Below are 19,456 nucleotides of genomic sequence, written 5' to 3'. Positions count from 1 at the left end.
GCCAACCACAAAGTACCGACAACAGAGGATGTTCTGCCGTCACTGTGCTTCTCCTTGCTTAAGGGTGGCCCGGCGGCTCTTGGGGCAGCGTGGGCAAGCAACCCCCTTGGCGGCATTGTCATGCTTCCATCTTGCGGCACTAAACGGCTTTCCCAAGTTTTGGGCTGAAGATTATGAGGTCAGGCTGCCCACGGAACAGAAAAAGATGCGAGCTCCACCCGTCCACACCTCTTGATTCTTGTTGAGTGTTGGGATTCAAGCTCCAGGAGGTGGGAGAAGAATGACTCACGGAAGCAGCGAGGAGGGAAAGAAATGAAAAAAGAGAACTCGAGACAAGAGAAAAATGAGGTGAGTCGGAAAGGGTAATGACGCCCAAATCTGACATCTTGGGAGACTTTGGCAAAATGGTGGAGCGTTTAAGTGCATGGCTTTCTTGACGTGTCTTCTGGGTGGTCGGACGAAGGACCGGAACCAATTTTCCACTGGAAGATGAGACAACCAAGATCAAATCTCCCTCCACTGAGTCCAGGTTGGGCTTGACCGGGGGAAGAAAAGCAGCCTCGTCATGGTACGCGGGGGTACTTGAGCAAAAATCGATGATTGTCGGTTCTGTTGCCAGCAAAACTCATTGACGCGTCAAGAAACGCCCATTTCGCAGGGGATGAAGCAGCACGACATATTATTTGCGGCTCGCATATGAGCTCTTCTGAACAAGTGGCGAAGTGGTGGTCGTGATCCTAGTCAAATTTCTTCGATGATGGAGTGGAATTGATTACATGGATGTCACCGAGCCGAGGTAGCTCTTGTCATTTCTGGCGAATTGTGCAGTTTGCAGTTTTGGGAAGAGCATGGACCGATACAGCGCCTGCCCTGGGGAAATCATTCCAGAAAACTGGGCAGGAGGCATAGCTAAGCTGTCTCTGAGTGCTACTTGTGGCTCTCTACTGCCTTGATCATTAAAGATATTCCATCCTTTAGCGGACCAAAGAGAGATCCTGGATGTTTGAAAAACAAGTTGTCTGGAAGTTTTCCATACCTAAGACGGGCGAAAGAGCGGTCGGCATCATCAAAATCAGGGAGAGACATGGTTTTATTGCTTACATGCTTGACAAGGGAGCGAATTTGACTGAAGTTCAGGTCGCTTGAAAGTTACAAAAACGACTTCGAGATACAAAAAGGAAGGTGAGTTGTCATTAAGCGACCTTGTGATACCCAGACACTACCAAGGTAAAGACTGCAGCTCACCTATTACACAACCTAGTACGACTCAAAACAAAGTCGTCTATTGGACTTTCTCTCACAAAAGTGCGGTGGCACAGGTAGGTATGCATATAATCCACGCCAATATATTACACCATGGGCCAGGAAGAAAGGAAGTTGTACGAAATATCAGAACGTTTGTTAGCTCCCAACGCCCCATGTTTGAAAAGCATCGATCGAATGGTTGGTAAATCGAAAAACATCGGAACTCCTCAGTTCAAGCAGTTGCCGCAGAGGCTGGTGCACAAACTCGCAGGGTAACGAGAAGCGCAAGCGCTGATTTCATGGGCTCTCTGTCCCCGCACCCGGAAAAACCTGGCATACGGGGGTTACTTCTCTACAGCACCTGCATAGCCGAGGAATCTGAGGTATTTTTCTACTTGTATGCGTGACACCATCACTTCCTACTCTTCATTCACGTCGTTAATCAATAGGTATGTGCGTGGGCGCGCGGCTAACGATGCCCACAATTTCAGGTCGGCTCACACACCGAACCGAATCGAGAAGTGCCCCTACGTGCCTAGACAATTATGTCGATCTCTAATGCAGGGGGCTGCCATCTTTACCAACGGTTGCGTTTGCTGTGATTAACAGGGATCGAGAGTCAAAGATGACTTGTAGCTTTTGATCGGTACTGAGACATTCAGGAACATGCAAGACTGGTCGAGTTGGAAAGATTTAACAAGTTAACAGCATGCAGTCAGATAAAAAGGCAACCACAGACTTTGTTGCCGAGAGGAAAGAATGTAGGCGACCACTGCGAACTTGAAGTGGATTCGGAATTAAGGCAACCGGACCACCATGGCCTACAGGTATTGAAAGCAAAAGGTACCTACCTACACCTACCTACATGAACCAAGTCAAGGTGGGTGGGTACCTCCCTGAATGTAGATATACCGGAGCAGCTAACGCGTGCCCAGTTACCGCCATCCGTATCTTCTTCGAGTACATACCTTTGGCACCTACGTACCTATGTTGCTCTTTTGGCCTTACCTACATGCCTTGGGAGCAATCTCCCCGGCGTGTTCTTATGCTTAAGTCTGCGTCGATTCTTGGGGCTGTGCCAAACAAAAATATTCCGCGTCATTAGAGACTGGACCAGATATATCGCCAACATTTCACTCTTTGTGACTAAAGGATCAGCCGGCTGCAGATTGGGGACGCACAACTTCCCCTGGTTTGATAAGGTCAGTGCCGGGGCAGTCTGAGTTAACCCACTCAGACTTGGACACGATTTCAAATTCTTGAGGTGGTTGATTGGGTTTTACAAAACTGATACGCAAGTTGTGGGACAGGTATCGTTGTTGTGTTTGCGCATGCATCGGGATACAGATATGCAGTGACGAACTCGCCTTTGAGCTTTTTCCAATGCAAATGGATTACCCATCTTGGGTAGTCATCACAAGATTCGAGCTCCAAGTATCTCTTTTTGAGATTTAACCAAGGCCGGGATTTTTACACGGAAGGAACCCGACAGCCTCATTTGTTTTGATGCAAGGCGGGAGTTTATCTATTGTTGCATATGAACTACCCAGCAACCGGAGGCAAACTACCTCTTTATTTAATCAGCTCCTGCCTCACTCATATATATTTTTTTCTTTTCTCCATATCAGCCCAACCCTTTGTATTGCTTCACTCAGAACGCACAAAAGAAAAACACAAAAACAATTTGCTGGCTAGTTGCATATGGTTTTGACCTATTGTTCGCATACCTTCCTTCATTCTTTCTGTAGCCTTTTTACTTTGTCCGCTTCTGCTACTCATCCTCGCGCCTTCCCTTCCACCCTGAATTTCAGCACAATGTACGAGAATACCATTACGCACCAAGATGAATACATAGCCCAGCAGTATGAGAGCCAAGACATGACCCGAGACCCTTCACTGGAGTCTTTTGGCAGCGCCGTCTCAATGCAGTCCGTCTGGGGGTGTGCCACACCTGATACCGTACTTTCGAACCAGGATCTGCTTCAGGGGGAGCTCAGTCAGCAGGCACAGCATATCCCTGTTGTCATGGGCCTCGACCAAGGCCAGTTCGCTTATCAAAGCGGCTATGCAATGCAGTACATGGATTTCCAGGGGCATGGCGGGACAGAATGGACCGGCAACGTGAGCGTCGATGCCGGAGTGGTCGCGTACCCGGGCACGCTGGACGATGGGGGCGACGTGTACGATCAGCAGGTAGCGGCCTCTTGGAACTATATTGCTCCTGACTTCCAAGCTCACTGGCCGCAGCAACAACAGTACCATGACGTGCACGACCTTCAGTGAGTGAAGCATCTTTCCGTCGGTTGCTCTCGCAAGCGCCAAATCATTTCTATGACGACTACTCTAAGACTACGAGCACTCTTCATTTTGCTAACTGAGTCCCTTGCAGGGCGAAATCAACTTCTACCATGGACGAGCTTTGGCCCAGTGAAGCTGCCAATGAGCCACCGGTCCAGACGGTGCAGCCGACCACCCCGGAAGAGGGACCATCCTCCCCCAAGCGGTTGTACCGGTGCCCGTACGAAGGCTGCGACAGCGTGTTCGATCGCTCCGCCAACCTGACGCGGCACGTCCTAAAGAGCAAAAAGCACGTCATAGCGGACGACAGCAGCGACAAGCCCGAGATATTCCACTGCGGATTCCGAATCTGTCAACGGGCAGGGCGTGACGCCATTCCGCGCAAGGATCACTGCCGTGAGCACCTGCGAAATTTTCACAAGCAGGATCTCTACAAGCGCGGCGAGAACCTGAAGGCCGACTGGCTTGAAGAATGCCTCATCGACAAGACCTACTGGTACTGTAACAAATGTCTGACGAGGAACAGCACAGTCGACGTATCATCTCCTTGGAGGTGCAGCCGTTGTGGAACCAAGTGCGAGCCCGAGAGGGTTGCTATCAGGCTTCAACTGTAAAGGTTGGGAAAGGTTTGGCTGGGGATAACTCAGTCTTTGCCTTGCTGCCTTGCCGCCTCGACCAGAAACCGCCACCGAACCCCGAGAGCTGTTGCCGGCCCGACACGACGTCAGTGGTTAAGAGATACCAACGACTCAAATCGCAAGAGCAACAGCCAGAGGAAGATGGTGTGCGGTATTGCGAAGCAATCGGCTGTCTCCTGTGGCGAAACCATCTCTCGGAACACTGCGAATTATCATCTCAAATTTCTCACTGACAAAACATCACGGAGAAAAAAAAAAAGAAAAATAAAAAAATCTGATTCTCCACAAGAGAATAATGATTCGAAAAAAGTCCAGTACTTCCAAAGACAAGCCAACGGAATTCGTCTTGGCGGCTGGGCTCTTTTTGATTATTTTCTTTCCTCTCCTTTGTTTATACAGTCACTCTTTTCATCAAAGCCGCATTCTACATTGTGTGTTTTCTCATATCTCGTCTTTTCACCTATTTTCTCTCTCTCTTTGTTTCTTTATCATGCATCAATTCCACGGGCAAAAAAAGGTTTCGAGCAAGGAACCGGAGTAAAGGAAAACACGGTCCGCGAGCAACAATCGGACAACAACGTTTACGTTTCAAGGATAATGGGTCTTTTCGGGCTGGGAAAAAGGGAAAAGGAAAGGCCGGTTCAGGTTTGGGTTCTGGTTCGTTAGCGGCCATCGGATGGGATGAGGGACATGGAGCTTGGACGGCGTCTCATGGGGTCCTTTGGGATTACGATGTTTATTTTTTTTTGGGTTGATATGGCTTGACGATACCCCGGGTGTCGTCCATGATGCACTATGGATGCACCCAGCATTGAGCTCCGTGTTTTCCGCTTTGTTGGCGCTCTCGCGGACTCTAAACGTTTCGGCCCTCGCCTCGGTTATGAGGAGGGGGGTTAATGTACACCTACAGAGTAGGTAGACAAGGATGGAAAAGGCAGCGAAATACAGAGAATTATTATCTCACCTCAACTATGCGATCCAGTTGCTGTTTGTGTTCCTCGGGAATCTTGATCGAAGAAAGGATGATGGTATTGGTTGCATGCCAATTGCTACCTTGGACACCAGACGACCTGAAGTGAGTGCATAATTGACTGTGGTTGCATGGAACAATCCCCGCAATTCAATGTGGGGAGCTACACTAATAAGGAACAAGTGTGGGGAAAGCAGAAGATTAGCTTGGCAGCTTGGGCTTGTGCCATACTACTTTAATATAGGAGCTTGCCTTTGGAGCTTAATTTACTCCGTAGGGCCGGCTCGGCTAGGCACGGGATTATGCCCAATCTAGTCTAGATTCTACAGTGTGTCGTGTGTTCGAAATCTGCCATTGTTTCGAGGAACATAGTGCCATGCAGTCATGCATATAGTCCCCCTTGATTGCTTCGATGCGAGGTCCAACCTGTGTTCCAAAGATCTTTGATCTGGGTCTAGTGTAGTCTAGCTCTAGAACTACAGCTCTAGCTCTGTTTCTGGTCTGAATCACATTCACCAGAACGAACGAACGAACGACTCGCGGCGGCTAGTCCAAAACACCAATGAGCTTGCTGAACAAACCGCCAATGCATCCTTGCGAAATAGCTACAAGCATGGTTACCGTAAGTGTACCCCGTTCGATGGCGTCGCAGGATCGCCTGGCGCTGCATGGCGTCAGGGCTCGCCCGAAAACCAGACACTACCTTCCCAAGCCATCCCCGTCATGGCAAATCAATCATTGGATGGACGAATGGACGAGGGGCGGGGGAGGCGGTACTCTGTAGTGTGGTGCCCGCGATTGCATGGGGGGAAATGGTCACATCTGCTCATATTTGGAAAATGCGTGACAGACAGACAGACAGACCATTTATTTCCCCTCAGCCGAGAGCTGCCATTGCCCTGCTTGTTCTTTGGCTTCCCCTCATTTTTTTCGGGTTTGATGTTTTGCCGGTAGAGAAGGTGCTCGTCTGGTGTACAAGATTAATTATCTCGTACGTAAGTTGGCCTGGCAAAACTTTTCATTCTTCTTTACTCTCCTTTTGTCTCTGGACTACATACACAAGAGAAGAAAGGATCGCGACTTTATCATCATAGACAACCAAATTTTCAGCCTTTTCTATAGAAGCTTTCCCTGGCCACTCCCCTAATCGTCCTAGCGTCATCTTGCAGGGGTCTCGACGCGATTGGAACCCCCACCCGACCCTCTTTGGATCCACGTCGGCGCCGAAATCGCAGCAAGCTTGTGAGAAATAATCGTATCCCGAGAATTTGAACAACTCCAACTCGGGCTCTGACTCCGTTCTTGCATCTTGGCCAGTCTAGGGAAACCTCGATAGCACGACTCCCGAGTATTGACTTTGTTTGCCTCGGCACAGCTCGTTTCCCCCCCTTCTAACGACTGCCGCAGCGCGGGTTGATAATCTTTTTACTACCTTGTTCCCCGTCTTTTCTCCCCCATTCAGTCTCCGGCCCAACATGCGTCCGGCCGCCTCCCGCGTCTTTGGTCAATCGGCCCTCCTCACTCGTCAGTCGCTACTCCGTCCGCAGCAGTCTTACGCTGCCCAGTTCATGCGCACAATGGCGTCCCAGGCCAAGATCAAGGTCAAGAACCCAGTCGTCGAGCTGGACGGCGACGAAATGACTCGCATCATCTGGCAGAACATCAAGGATAAGTTCATCCACCCTTACCTCGACATTGACCTCAAGTACTACGACCTCGGGCTCGAGTACCGCGACAAGACCGAGGACAAGGTCACTCTGGACGCCGCCGAGGCCATCAAGAAGTACTCGGTTGGTGTCAAGTGCGCCACCATCACGCCTGATGAGGCTCGTGTCAAGGAGTTCAACCTCAAGCAGAGTGAGTATTTTTTTTTTTTCTCATTTGCCAAGCTCAGTGAACCCAATGACGTCGTACCATATCCAGGCTTCCCATGGGATCTGGTTCGGCTATCAGCACCAATCCGTGGCGGGTGGGAGTTCCGAGAGGTTCTGTAACTCAAAGTTGCTGACCAGATACACCATATAGTGTGGCTCTCCCCCAACGGCACCATCCGCAATGCTCTGGGTGGCACCGTGTTCCGGGAGCCGATCGTGATCCCGCGCATCCCGCGCCTGGTGCCGAGCTGGCAGAAGCCCATCATCATCGGCCGCCACGCCTTTGGCGACCAGTACCGCGCCAAGGACATGGTCGTGCCTGGCGAGGGCAAGCTAACCATGACCTTCACCCCCAAGGGCGGCGAGCCGCAGGAGATCCAGGTCTTTGATTTCAAGAACGGTGGCGGTGTCGCGCAGACTCAGTACAACACCGACGAGAGCATCACGGGCTTTGCCCACTCGAGCTTCAAGCTTGCGCTCGCCAAGGGTCTCCCTCTGTACATGAGCACCAAGAACACCATCCTAAAGAAGTACGACGGCCGCTTCAAGGATATCTTTGAGCAGCTGTACCAGTCGACGTACAAGGCCGAGTTTGAGGCCAAGGGCATCTGGTACGAGCACCGCCTCATCGACGACATGGTCGCACAGATGATCAAGAGCACTGGCGGTTACATCATGGCCCTCAAGAGTGAGTGGACTTTACCCTTTTCTGTTTCTTATCTGTTCATGAGTGAGTGGGTCTTGGGAGAATTGAGATTACTCACAAAGTCGCCAATAAACAGATTACGACGGTGACGTTCAGTCCGACATTGTCGCCCAGGGCTTCGGCTCCCTCGGCCTGATGACGTCTGTCCTCATCACGCCGGACGGCAAGACGTTCGAGTCCGAGGCCGCGCACGGCACCGTGACGCGCCACTACCGCGAGCACCAAAAGGGCCGCGAAACCTCGACCAACCCCATCGCATCCATCTTCGCCTGGACCCGCGGCTTGATCCAGAGGGGCAAGCTCGATGAGACCCCCGACGTCGTCGCCTTTGCCGAGACGCTCGAGCGCGCCTGCATCGACACGGTCGACATCGACGGTATTATGACCAAGGACCTCGCCCTCGCCTGCGGCAAGACCGCCCGCGGCGACTATGTCACCACCAACGAGTACCTCGACGCCGTCGAGAGGAGGATGAAGTCGAGCCTCAAGGAGAAGCTGTGAAATTAGAGTTTTATTTCTTTCCGGGCCCTAATCTCAGCTGCATTTCACCTGCCAAGCAATCTATCATCTTTGACGAGGGGGGATTTCACAAAAGCAAAATCTGAATAAACCCTCAAAGGTCGACACCCCGATTCACTATACCCCATACGGCAAGGCTTTTCTGTTCTCGTGTTAATTATTTGTTTTTTTTTTGATCGTTTTATCACACATAGGCCCACAAACCACAGGGTGAAATATTGGCTTTAGCATATTTGCGACATGCCCGCGGGAGGAACAATGCATCTTTTTTTTCTTTTTCGTTGGGATTCCACGAAACAGCCGAACATGGTCTTTTTGTTTTGAAAACAGTACAAATGTATATAGCTTCATTTTGGATTTGAGTTCACCTCGCATTTGATCACGATATTGATGGCGATTGGGTCCAAAAATGAAAAAAAAAAGAATACATCGCAGGCAACCCATAAGACGATAAATCAAAGCTTCGCAGTGACAGCCTCATGCAGCTTTTCGGCTCCGGTAAACATAAGCTATTCGTACATGAATTTATGAATCTATTAGGAAATCGCTTGGAATTCATCAGGAAATTCCCACCGATTAAGAAAAGAGTTCCCATACACCGAACGCCGATGCTCCATTATATGGTAGCGACTCCCACACGAATAGCGAGGAACCTATATTCCCCCTCCCCCGCGTCCCGGGCTAAACGATGAAAAAAAAAAATCAAAGACAAAAGAGAAATAAAACACAAGAGGAAAAAAAAAATCACTCGACATCCTCGATAGCGGCATCCTCGTCAGCGTCGGCATCGGCATCAGCGTCGGCATCAGCAGCAGCCTTGGTTTTAGCAGCCTTTCCGGTCCTAGCCGACGTCGGGGTCGCGTCCCCGGCCTCGCTCTTCCGCTTCTTCTTGCTCGGCCGTGCGAATCCCCCCTTAGGCCTGTAACCCGCGTCGTCGTCGGCGGCACGCTTGCGCTTGCCCTTAGCGGCGGTCGGAGTCGCCGCCGCTGCGTCGTCGAGCGCCATCTCGTCGCCGTCCTCCTCCCTGGCGTCGTCGACCTGGTCGGCATTGGCGACGACCGACTGGCGCGAGCGCTTAGCCGCACCGCGGGCGACGGCCGAAGCGCGCTTGCTGGCCGTGGTGGGCGTGCTGGCCGGAGTAGCTGCCTTGCCGCCGCGCTTAGCGGGCTCGAATTTGGCCCGGCTGCGGGACCCGGATGGGCGCTCCATGTGTGGCGTCTCTGCGGCGTCAGCGTCAACGGCCGATGTGGCCTCGGCGTCCTGCAAAAAGGTCTTTGGTGCGTGCTTGCGTAGCCAGTTGTAAACGCTGGTGGGGTTGCGAAGGGCAAAGTCGCGCGCGGCGGCGTTGGGGTCGGCGGTCGTAGAGGTTGCTCCTGTTGCTCCTGGGCTGCCTGCGGTGGGATCGCGAGCCTTGGGAGCGAGTGTGGGCACGACGGGTAGCGGGGACAGGCCGCGATCGCGCCGGTCTTCGGCAATGCGCTGGTCGAGCTCCCAGAGGTAGTTGTCAATGTCGTCGGCCGTCAGGAAGCAGGCTGGGTGCTGGCGGCTAGCAGAGGCGAGCATATCTGCACCGGGACCTTCGCCGCCCACACCAGCCTCGAGGTCGCTGACCACGTTAGGGAACAGCTCTGCAGCGGCGGCGTATCGGTGGTGCGGGATCTCCACAAGCATGTCGCGTAGTGCCTGTGTGGGCTTTTCGGCACCGCGGGCCCTGTCGTTTCCGGGCATGTCGATAGGCAAGTACATTTCGCCCGGTAGGATGTCAGAGGTGCCGTCGGACGAGAAGGGAATGCTCAAGTCGAAGCGTTTCCCTGGAGGGATCTGGGGCGTGTTGTTGACCTCAAGTAAGAGGTCGAGCAGACGACTAGAGAGGAAGGGACAACCATGTTAGCTTTGATGGACATCAATTGATTTGCTCCCAGGTGCTGAGTAGATTCTCAGTGAGTAGTAGGATATGGGCCGCGCGGTCCTACTCTATCTCGATGGCGATGCGCTTATTCGTCTCAATCGCGCGCATTTCCCGCCTGTATATCTCTTCTCCCTCTCGCATCTTTCGCTCAAAAGCGTCGCGCATCTTTCGGTATTTTTTCTTCCATGATTTGTACGACTGTTTTGGTGCTGGACCGTCCTCTTCTGGCACGTCGGCTGCCTCTTCCATCTCTCCGTCCGAGTCTTCTTCATTTGGCTCGACCTGGTCTTCAGAGTCATGTTTTTTAATCCATTCTCCGACCTTGCCGTCGCGCTCTGTGCTTTCCTCCATCGAGAATCCGGCGACGGTCAAGCTATTGGCGATGATTTTTGTGCTGATGGTATCGTCATGCAAGAAGTGCAATTGAAGGTAAAAATTGGAGCTCGATTGGATGATAAGAGTTGACACGGTTCGCGTTCGCGCTTTTTTTGGCTGCAAAAACTCTCGTGACGATTCGGCAATCTGATCCATGCTAGCTGAGCATTAGGATTTCGCCTGCAGTCGCAGTACGTTACCTCACTCAGCCTGGCAAACACACCAACCATACTGGACCGCGCTACCCTACCTCTTAGGTACCTGCCTTGCTGGTGTGGGGCCGCTGGACCTCCGAGCCCCGGCCCCTGCCGCGAGATTTGGCGATGGGTGAAACAGACCAACCACGACGTTGCCCACCAAAAATTTGGTGACTGCAACTCAGTGATGGTGGGGCTGTTAGTGGTTGCTAGGTATTTTTTCCACCTCTTCTCCGCCAGTTTCGGTTTGTACTTCATGTTTGCATCTATCTATACCTTGCATACCAACTTTGTTCATTACGACCCGTGACCGTAAAGTCGCCCAGTACGGCCACTCACTGGTACACTTTCCAGTGTTCACGCCCAACGGTCTTATCCCAATCTCGTCAATAAGGACCCGGGCAGCTCGCATACCGACTTGGGCGAGTGAATAACAAAGTCTATTGACCTTTGCCAACCTCAGACCCAAAAGAGCTCGCCGATTTTGAATGTTCCGCCGTTTGGCCGCACGTCAGTTCAGAATGGCCGAGAACGCAGCAAAACGACTCAAGACCGAGGCTGGATCGTCTGACGGTCCCGTTACCATCGGCACACACAATGGCCACTTCCACGCCGACGAGGCCCTTGCTGTGTACATGCTGCGACAGCACATCCCCACCTACGCGGGTGCCTCGCTCGTACGGACACGGGACCCGGCCGCCCTGGCCCGCTGCCATACTGTTGTCGACGTCGGCGGCGAGTACGACCCTTCGACGCTGCGCTTCGACCACCACCAGCGCACCTTCTCCACTACCTTCCCCGGCAGGCAAACCAAGCTGTCGAGCGCGGGTCTGGTATACATGCACTTTGGCAAGCAGATCATTGCCCGCCGTCTCGCCGACCCAGATTGCGACAACGAGGCGACCGTCGATATGCTCTACGCCAAGCTGTACGAGAACTTTGTCGAGGCCCTCGACGCCCACGATAACGGCATTTCGGCCTACGACCCGGCCGTCCTGGCGACGGCGAGCAATGGCCAGCCGCTGCAGAAGCGCTTCTCGGATGGCGGCTTCACGCTCGGCGCCGTCGTCGGCCGCCTGAACCCGAACTGGAACGACCCCATCCCGGAGGACCCCGCCGAGGCCCAGGCGGCTGAGGACCAGCGCTTCGAGGCCGCTAGCGCCCGCATTGGTGAGGAGTTTGACCGCGACTTGGATTATTACACGCGCTCCTGGCTGCCGGCCCGCTCTGTGGTCGCCGACGCCTTCTCGCACCGGGCCGAGCATGATCCTGCTGGTAAGGGTCGCATCCTCGTCTTCAAGGGCCAGTCCGTCCCGTGGAAGGATCACCTGTACACCCTTGAGCAGGAGAACCCCAGCGCGGGCGAGGTGCTGTATGTCCTGTACCCGGAGAAGCCGACGCCCGACGCCAAGTGGAGGATTCAATGCGTTCCTGTGTCCAAGGACTCGTTCCAGAGCAGGCTGCCGCTGCCCGAGGCCTGGAGGGGTTTCAGGGACGAGGAGCTTGACAAGATTACCGGCATCCCGGGTTGCGTTTTCGTGCACGCTGCGGGCTTCATTGGAGGGAACAAGACTTTCGAGGGTGCCATGGCCATGGCCCAGAAGGCTCTCGAATTGGCATGAACCGCGGGGGATGATCGAAGGGATGACATGGTTGGAGATGCTCACAGTCTCCAACCTGGCGAAGATAAAAGCGATGGACAGTTTGTCATTTTTTATAGAACCACGATACCTGAATAAAGACCACCTGACAAGTTTTGAAGCGCTTTTTCGTCCGATTATGCCACATCAAGCTCAGAAGCATGACGAAGAAAGGGGCAGACAAATTTGTAAGACAAGAGCGCTCCTCCATGATGTGACAGGTATGCCCATAGACTGCGAGAAGCACGAGGGCTGCTATCATATTGTACGAGCCACCAAAACAGAGGTGTCAACATGCCAAGGCATCAATCACCTCGAGTTTCCCAATCCCGAAAAAAAAAAGAAAGCAAAAAAGAAGCCAGACGCCCTGGAGAGTTTTGTGCCTTTCCTATCCGAAAACACAATAGGAAGAGATAGATCCACACGCAAAAAAAGAGAATAATATTCTCGAGTTTGCAATTCGAAAATAAAGAGATCAGGAAAGAAGTAAAAGAATAAAGAAAGAGCAACCAAGTCCATCGTCATGAAAAGCGTTTGGTAGCAGGTTTGCAGCATCAAAGTGGCCGTGTTTCGTTTCGTAAACATCATCATCCCTCGTCAAGCCCCGATAGCAGCCAGTAGAAAATCCATCCTCGTCAAGTAACCACAGTCAAGAAGAAGACCAAGAAGAAGAAGTAGCCCCAGCAATGGCGCTCCCCCTACCTCCGGATAGGGATCTCCTCGGTCTTTACGCCAGTCTGGGCCGCAGCGGTCACGTCACCGACGGCTTCGGTAGCAGCCTTGTTGTCTGCGACGTCGTTGCTGTTGTCGTCGTCGTCGGCGCTTGTCTCGCGGTGCAGGAAGCTGCCCTCCTTGACGGGACTCCTCGAGGCCTGCTGCTGCTCGCGGCTGCCGGTGGCCTGCAGGTTCGGGATCAGGCCGCTGGAGCCGGAGCCGTTGACGGGCGACGAGAGGTGGGGGATGTTCTCGGGAACGGGGTGCTGGGAGCCCACGGAGCCGGCGTCGACCGAGTCGGCCTTGCCGGCCTTGGAGAGGGCGTAGTCGCCACTGTCAAAGTACTTGCGCTCCTTGAGGTGCTTGGCGAAGTGGTCCGACTTGGAGGGGAGCTTGCCGTACAGTCGGAAGAGCCGCTGCTCCTCGGGAGAGAGGGACTGTTTTGTGGTGTTGAGTAGAAGGGAGGGAAAGAGTCAGTCTTGGGTTGGGTGTTGGGGGGAGAGCAAAAAGGGGGTTCTAGGAGGGATTTCTCGGGATAAGAGCTTACGGTGATATCGATCTTGTTCTTCTGATGAGGGTTCATCTTTGGAGACTTGATAGATGACTGTGACAAAAAACTGCCGTTCGTCAGTTGGGGTTGGGGCGTTGGTCGGGTAGGCTTCCGTGGTCTGATGTTGGGAATGCGAGATTCGGCGGTTTGTCTCGTGAGGGGCAAGCAAGCAGTTGTTTATTGCAGTTAAGAAAAAAGACTCGGCTGGAAGCGACTTGTGTCAAGCTCGTCCTGCTAAAGCCAGGGAACGTTGGTCATGGGTCGATAGTGGGGCGCTTCCTCGATTGCTTTTTGTTTTTATTTGTGTTTTTATTCTCTCCTCCGTCGTTGCTTTTCTTTTCCCGTATCGTCTTTTGTTTGGAAAGAAAAGTCCAAAGGGATTAAAACCAAGTGAATCCAAAGTAAAATGCGGTTGCGAGGGGAGACTGCGGCCAGTAACCTTAAGAGCCCTTTGCTAATTGAAGGGGACGAGTTGATTGGCTTTGTGGTGATCTATTCGCCCAAATGCGGGACAAGGCCTACCCAGAAACTATGCGTCAGTCAGGTGTGTGATGCTTCCAAAGCGGGGCCCATAATGACGGTGTTACAGTGGTTCATGTGCCGAGCCTAATGGGGCCTTACGGTCCAATGGTATGAGTGCGATAAATGGGCCGTACAAGGCCCCACAACGGTATCCAACCAAGGTGAGTAAGGAGGCAGTTGAATTTGTACAGGGTCTTCTGGTCTTTTCGAACCCTTTTTTTCAAGATTTCAGCAAACTTTGGTTTTCATGTTATCAATTCACTGTACGGCAATTGCTACTATCTAACTTGGTACAAATTGAGTAAGCAGTGCGTGGCTGACTTGCTCGTTGATACCCAGCCGTTTGGATGCGCACCATCGGGGGGCCTTAGGTTGGTTGAGCTTTGAGTAGCTTCTACTTTGGTGTCCTTTGTCCAACCTAACGCTCGACAGCAAGCTCCAATCACTCCTTAACTTATCAGGGGATTTTGAGACTGGCACCACTTTACCCCACCACATCTGGTGAAAGCTCTGCAGTAGTTTACCCGGTACCTTGCTTGTAGTATTACATCAGTACATCGAACAACATAATTTGTCATTGCAATGATGAAACCCCGAATCACCCTGAGAAACAATGGAGAGCGATTATGAACAGACTGGAGTTCTTTCTACTCCCTCAGAGTCAACATACATCACATGCATGGTTTAAAGTTGTCCATAGCATTCTGCAGTGACCGGGAGCCGCCCTCGTTATTGGCCTGCTTAGGTAGGTTTATGTTTGCACGCTGCGTGCTAGTTTCCCACTCGCCAATTCACTATTGAGCTGACTGCTTTCCTTTTTTGCTCGCTTTAGTCCAAAACCTAACAGCGAACGAAAGACGTTTTGACACATGCCATCTCCATGATTTCCGGGCATGAATGACATCTGTCAAAAACAGGTACGCCTCAGGTAGGCAACGCCAAAGTATATAGTATATAGCTTTCCTTGCACGGACGGACCGGCGTCTCAAGACCAGATGACGACCCCAATCTATGGTTGCTTCCTGACGGGCGTCAAACAAACTGCCCGAACCTGATGGTCTAGTGTTAAGCAGATTTCGTATGGTCTGGCCTCTGCCTGACATGAGCCGACCAACCCTTCAGACGGCGTGTTGTATCGGGTGCTTGATCAAGAGGGACATTCCCAGTGGCGAATAGGCCCGGCTCAATCGTTGCATGTCTTTGCAAAGTTAATTGGTATATGGTTATGCGATTGGCTGTGAAGGAATTTGACGTGTAAGAGCTGAGTGAGAATAAAAAAATAAAAACGTTATGATTTAATACGCCGGGGTGTTACAACCAACACCACGTTTTTTGCTATTAAAATTATGCGACTACTCCATGCAAGCTGTACCCAAAGAAGAAAAGAAAACAAAAAAAATCTAAATTATATCGTCCCATCACCGTCTTAATGCAAGCAGCGCAAACGTCCCGCCTTGTACCGGCCGCGCGACAAACGTTGGCCCATCGACTGGGAAGCCACCAGTGTTGGCGTCATATAGGTCGGTGAACGGGCGAGTGGTGTTGGTGTGTTCGATAAAGTTGCGAATCTTTGAGATGAACATGTCTCGCGTGTCTTTGCTTGCAACCGCAGCTGCAAATATTTGCCACTGCAACAAGATGTTGTCTTGATTAGCGCCGCTACGTAACATTACATTGGGGATTTGAGGGACATGCATCAGAACAAAAAAAAAAAAAAAAAAAAAAAAAAAAAAAAAAAAAACTTACGTCTGTCTTGGCCCAGGTATGTCGCGTATCCAGCGGCACGCCGTATTCGAGCTCCACGGTCCTGTAAAACTCGCTCTGCATGTCGTAGACGCTCTGGTTCACAAATCCCAAGCCCAGCAACTTGTCCGCATAAAGGTTATACAGCAAGCCGTGGCTGTCCGGATCGTTATACGTCAGCGTGGCGTGCGGCGGGCTCGCGGCGCTGTTGACACCCAGACGCTGCCACTGCGCGAGGTAGTCCCTCGCGATGCGGCCGTACCTGGGCCCCGCGCTGGCGTTGACTCCGGCCCGGTTCGCCACCTCGACCATGGCGCGCAGGCCAATGACGCCCTTGAGTGCGAGATTGGTCTGGTTGGCGAGCGCGCCGGCAAAGTCGTCGGTGGACAGCTGGTTCGCAGGCACCAGGCTGTCGGCCACCAGGAATTCGGCCCACTGCTGCAGCTTGTTCCAGTGCCGCCGGAGGTAAGCGTCATCGCCGGACCGCTGCGCGTAGGCGAGCGCCATGATAATCATGTTGCCGCACTCCTCGAGCGGCATGGTTTCATCGTCGCCTCGGGGGTGTCCGATGGCGTTGGGGAATGTGCCTGCGGGGTGGTTTGGAGTTGGGTCAGCCTCCGTGTCTTTGCTTCAGAAGAGTTTCCGAGGTGGATGTTCAGTAATAGTGGAAGAACTCACCCAAGTCGTGAATAGCCCACCGATTAGGATAGTGGCCACTCTCTTGGTTCTCAAATAACGGATCGAGCAGAAGCTTTCCTAATGTAGGGTTGAGATACAACAGGATCGGATAGGTAGGGAAAATTACGTCGACGGTCTGAATGTCGCTGTTTGAGCTGATTTCCTTCAAAAAGATATACCGTTGCCTGGTAAAACGTCTTTGAGCAAACTGTAGTGAAGCAAACGTCTGCCGCACAGATAATGTAGTGATTGCGGCATAGTTATCGCCGGCAGCTGCGGCCGAGTCCGCGCGGATCTTCTCGTCCAAGACCTGGGTTTCACTATATGTTGACCGGAAGTCGTTGTGAAACGAAATCATCGAGTCCACACCGTTCAGCCATCTGCTCCTCCAGAGCCCCTCCAGGGCACTCGGGCCGTTGGTGGCACCCTGAAAGTTGATTACTTGGGACTGGGAAAGACCCAAGGTGTAGACAGTTTCGACTATGTCGTAAGACTGCACTATTTGGAAGTCCTTGGAGAATGCAAAGACTGGCCAACTCTCGTTGACGGCCCTGTAGTTTGTGTCTTTGGTGTTATTGAGTCTGCCGTCTTCGAGGAACTGCTGCCTTGTTTCGTTGTAGCTGTGGCCGTTCTTGTGTGTGAGCCACTGACCGTTCGAAGTTGCCAGGTACCAGTTGCCCCAGTTTGCCTGCTCGTTGCTTTCTTGGAACATGACCTGGTTTGCCAGGGAGACCTGATGATATGCAATTCCACCTGATGTGCTGTAGTTCCACGTGAGGTTGCTTAACCTGTTTCCGCCAGCGAATTCTGGTAACCCCATGTCAGAAAAAAACCATAACATGTGCCTAGGTTTCACTAATGATCAACTCACCTCCAGTTATATCCATGTACAGCTGTATACTGTGAGACCTCCCGTCTGACGGCTGCATTCTAATGTTGACATATGAGAACTGGAGAGATTGTTTCACAAGATTCTGAGGATAGATGGGCGACAGAAAGGTGACAGTCATGTCGACCACGTCTCCGACGTTGAACCGAAATATACTTCTCGTAGCCGTGTACTCGTAAGAAAGTTGCTTGACATGCTCGGCACCTTCTCCGCCTCCCATCCAGTTGAAATTTGTGCCATCGACACGAACGTATCCTTGCCAGCCAAGATTTTGCCCTCTAAGTCGGGAAGTTAGCCATCCACGAATACGCACTTCTTGTCCTGCCGCCGTCCAGGCTACCTGTAAGAAATAGATAACTTACGTCCAGAATTTTGGCCAGTTTCCTGGCAGAATTCCCTTGGAGTCGCCATCCAGCCATGTATTTAGGTATGGTGATCGCACTGCGAGAGGGATAGACGGGGGTCTCGCCGGTGAAAAGGTGGATTCAGGCTCTTCTCTCGCACATAAGCCATAGGCCGCTGCCACGAACAGCAGTATTAACCAGTTCATCTTCTTGCAGGTACTAGGACTCACTCAGCTGCAATAAGCGAGTCTGGTTTCGACAGAGGGGTCGAGAAGTCCAGGTCTCGCACAGATTAGGGGAAGAGAGAGTAAGGAAGACTCAGTAAAGGAACCTAAGCAGAGAACCTCATGTCGAACGTGCAAAGACTACTTTGCACAGCCCACATATGCTCGCACGATAGCACGACAAAAGACAGAGGCGTAGACATCTTTATGAAAGGCTGGCGCGTCAACTGTGACGTTTTCTGGGAAGCCAACGGGCTGCACGGCCGTTTGGTACGAGTCAACGGCACACACATGGTGAAAAATACCAGTCAAGCAATCAAGCGCTAGTCATCCCATGGACAACGAGAGCACCATCATCCAGTGCTAGGTTATCGATATGCAGTCACTTGGCTGAAGACTTAATTGGGAGAGCGGCAATTCGGGGATGCAAGCCCAAAGTCTCTGGACCGCGACGTGCCGAAGACAAAGGCAAAAGTCGTCATCTTTAGCATGGCCACGAAGAGGTCCGACCACGACATGGTCGCATGCATGAGAGGCAAAATGACACTGGCATCAATTGCCTTTGGAATAGACAATGACTTGACAGGTGGGTTGACAGGAGTCAAAGGAGCCAAAAAAAAAAAAAAAAAAAAAAAAAAGATGATGACCGGAGCTCCGGTCCAGTAAAGACTTTTCCTTAATTGGCTCCGATGCGCAGCTATGATTTGCACTGACCTTTTTCGGTCATTTGGAAAGGGTTTTCTGCACTCGCAAGCTTTCCTCAATGTTTGTTGATGAAATGAAAATATATGCCTATTCTAATGGTTAAAAACCCCAAAACGGCTCATGCTCAGCTCGACATGTTTGATGGGGGGCGGGGGCTGGGGTTGACGTTGACCAACAGACGATAAGGATAAGCGGCCGTTGTCGGTACCTGTCTGGAGGAAACTGGGCTGGTCTAGAAGCTGGCTGGGGTGGGCGGCACTACAAAAACACCCCGCATCCTAGTCTAGTACACGTGCTCAAGGGTATCGTCAACAATTCATCCCATCTTTGACGACCAACCCATCCATGGTTTGGCCAAAACAACGGACATCACACTGAATACTAGCCGTGGAAGTCAATTACTCGGAACTGTCACTCATCCACGCCAAGCTGCCATTATCTGTGGTATTGCCGCATACAAGTAAGAGACAAAAACCGTAAGAAAAATTTTGCTCCAATACCCGGAACAGCGCAAGGATTACAATTCATACCTTGGGCCTAACAACAAGTCCATATGTATGGTCGAAGCTTTTTTCTGCCGTATGGATGTTGAATGAAGGCAAACCTAAACATCGAATAGCTCAGTCCGTGTTGAGTTTGGCTTTTTTTTTTTTTTTTTTCTTTTTTTTATATCAGTAGTTTGGCTCTGATCAAGTGGGACCCCACAGGATACCTTA

General features: G+C 51.9%; 7 protein-coding genes across 7 annotated transcripts; 3 read left to right on the top strand and 4 right to left on the bottom strand.

Moving 5' to 3' along the window:
• Positions 1-3,060: 3,060 nt before the first annotated feature.
• On the top strand, positions 3,061-4,157 carry PpBr36_01910 (uncharacterized protein; the record flags this gene model as incomplete). Its single annotated transcript, XM_029889094.1, has 2 exons — positions 3,061-3,524; positions 3,635-4,157. 2 exons carry the CDS (start codon positions 3,061-3,063, stop codon positions 4,155-4,157), a joined length of 987 nt encoding a protein of 328 aa, XP_029751003.1.
• A 2,469-nt stretch (positions 4,158-6,626) lies between these two features.
• On the top strand, positions 6,627-8,232 carry PpBr36_01909 (uncharacterized protein; the record flags this gene model as incomplete). Its single annotated transcript, XM_029889093.1, has 3 exons — positions 6,627-7,008; positions 7,177-7,713; positions 7,808-8,232. The coding sequence occupies 3 exons, from the start codon at positions 6,627-6,629 to the stop codon at positions 8,230-8,232; spliced, it is 1,344 nt and encodes a 447-aa protein (XP_029750781.1).
• A 762-nt stretch (positions 8,233-8,994) lies between these two features.
• On the bottom strand, positions 8,995-10,690 carry PpBr36_01908 (uncharacterized protein; the record flags this gene model as incomplete). The annotated part of the gene is made up of 2 exons (XM_029889092.1): positions 8,995-10,114; positions 10,224-10,690. 2 exons carry the CDS (start codon positions 10,688-10,690, stop codon positions 8,995-8,997), a joined length of 1,587 nt encoding a protein of 528 aa, XP_029751302.1.
• A 562-nt stretch (positions 10,691-11,252) lies between these two features.
• Positions 11,253-12,353, top strand: PpBr36_01907 (uncharacterized protein; the record flags this gene model as incomplete). Its single annotated transcript, XM_029889091.1, has 1 exon — positions 11,253-12,353. The coding sequence occupies one exon, from the start codon at positions 11,253-11,255 to the stop codon at positions 12,351-12,353; it is 1,101 nt and encodes a 366-aa protein (XP_029751308.1).
• A 716-nt stretch (positions 12,354-13,069) lies between these two features.
• On the bottom strand, positions 13,070-13,668 carry PpBr36_01906 (uncharacterized protein; the record flags this gene model as incomplete). The annotated part of the gene is made up of 2 exons (XM_029889090.1): positions 13,070-13,522; positions 13,633-13,668. The coding sequence occupies 2 exons, from the start codon at positions 13,666-13,668 to the stop codon at positions 13,070-13,072; spliced, it is 489 nt and encodes a 162-aa protein (XP_029750783.1).
• Positions 13,669-15,575: 1,907 nt separating this feature from the next.
• Positions 15,576-18,029, bottom strand: PpBr36_01905 (uncharacterized protein; the record flags this gene model as incomplete). Its single annotated transcript, XM_029889089.1, has 5 exons — positions 17,830-18,029; positions 17,450-17,745; positions 16,579-17,385; positions 15,904-16,487; positions 15,576-15,785 (listed from the first exon to the last, which is right to left on the bottom strand). Exons 1-5 carry the CDS (start codon positions 18,015-18,017, stop codon positions 15,576-15,578), a joined length of 2,085 nt encoding a protein of 694 aa, XP_029751307.1. The 5' UTR covers positions 18,018-18,029.
• A 404-nt stretch (positions 18,030-18,433) lies between these two features.
• On the bottom strand, positions 18,434-18,565 carry PpBr36_01904 (uncharacterized protein; the record flags this gene model as incomplete). Its single annotated transcript, XM_029889088.1, has 1 exon — positions 18,434-18,565. The coding sequence occupies one exon, from the start codon at positions 18,563-18,565 to the stop codon at positions 18,434-18,436; it is 132 nt and encodes a 43-aa protein (XP_029751306.1).
• Positions 18,566-19,456: the final 891 nt, after the last annotated feature.

Source organism: Pyricularia pennisetigena, chromosome 2 (assembly GCF_004337985.1).
Source record: "Pyricularia pennisetigena strain Br36 chromosome 2, whole genome shotgun sequence".
NCBI lineage: Eukaryota > Fungi > Ascomycota > Sordariomycetes > Magnaporthales > Pyriculariaceae > Pyricularia > Pyricularia pennisetigena.
The sequence above is the reverse complement of the archived record's forward strand: the minus strand, read 5'-3'. Positions and strand labels throughout refer to the sequence as shown.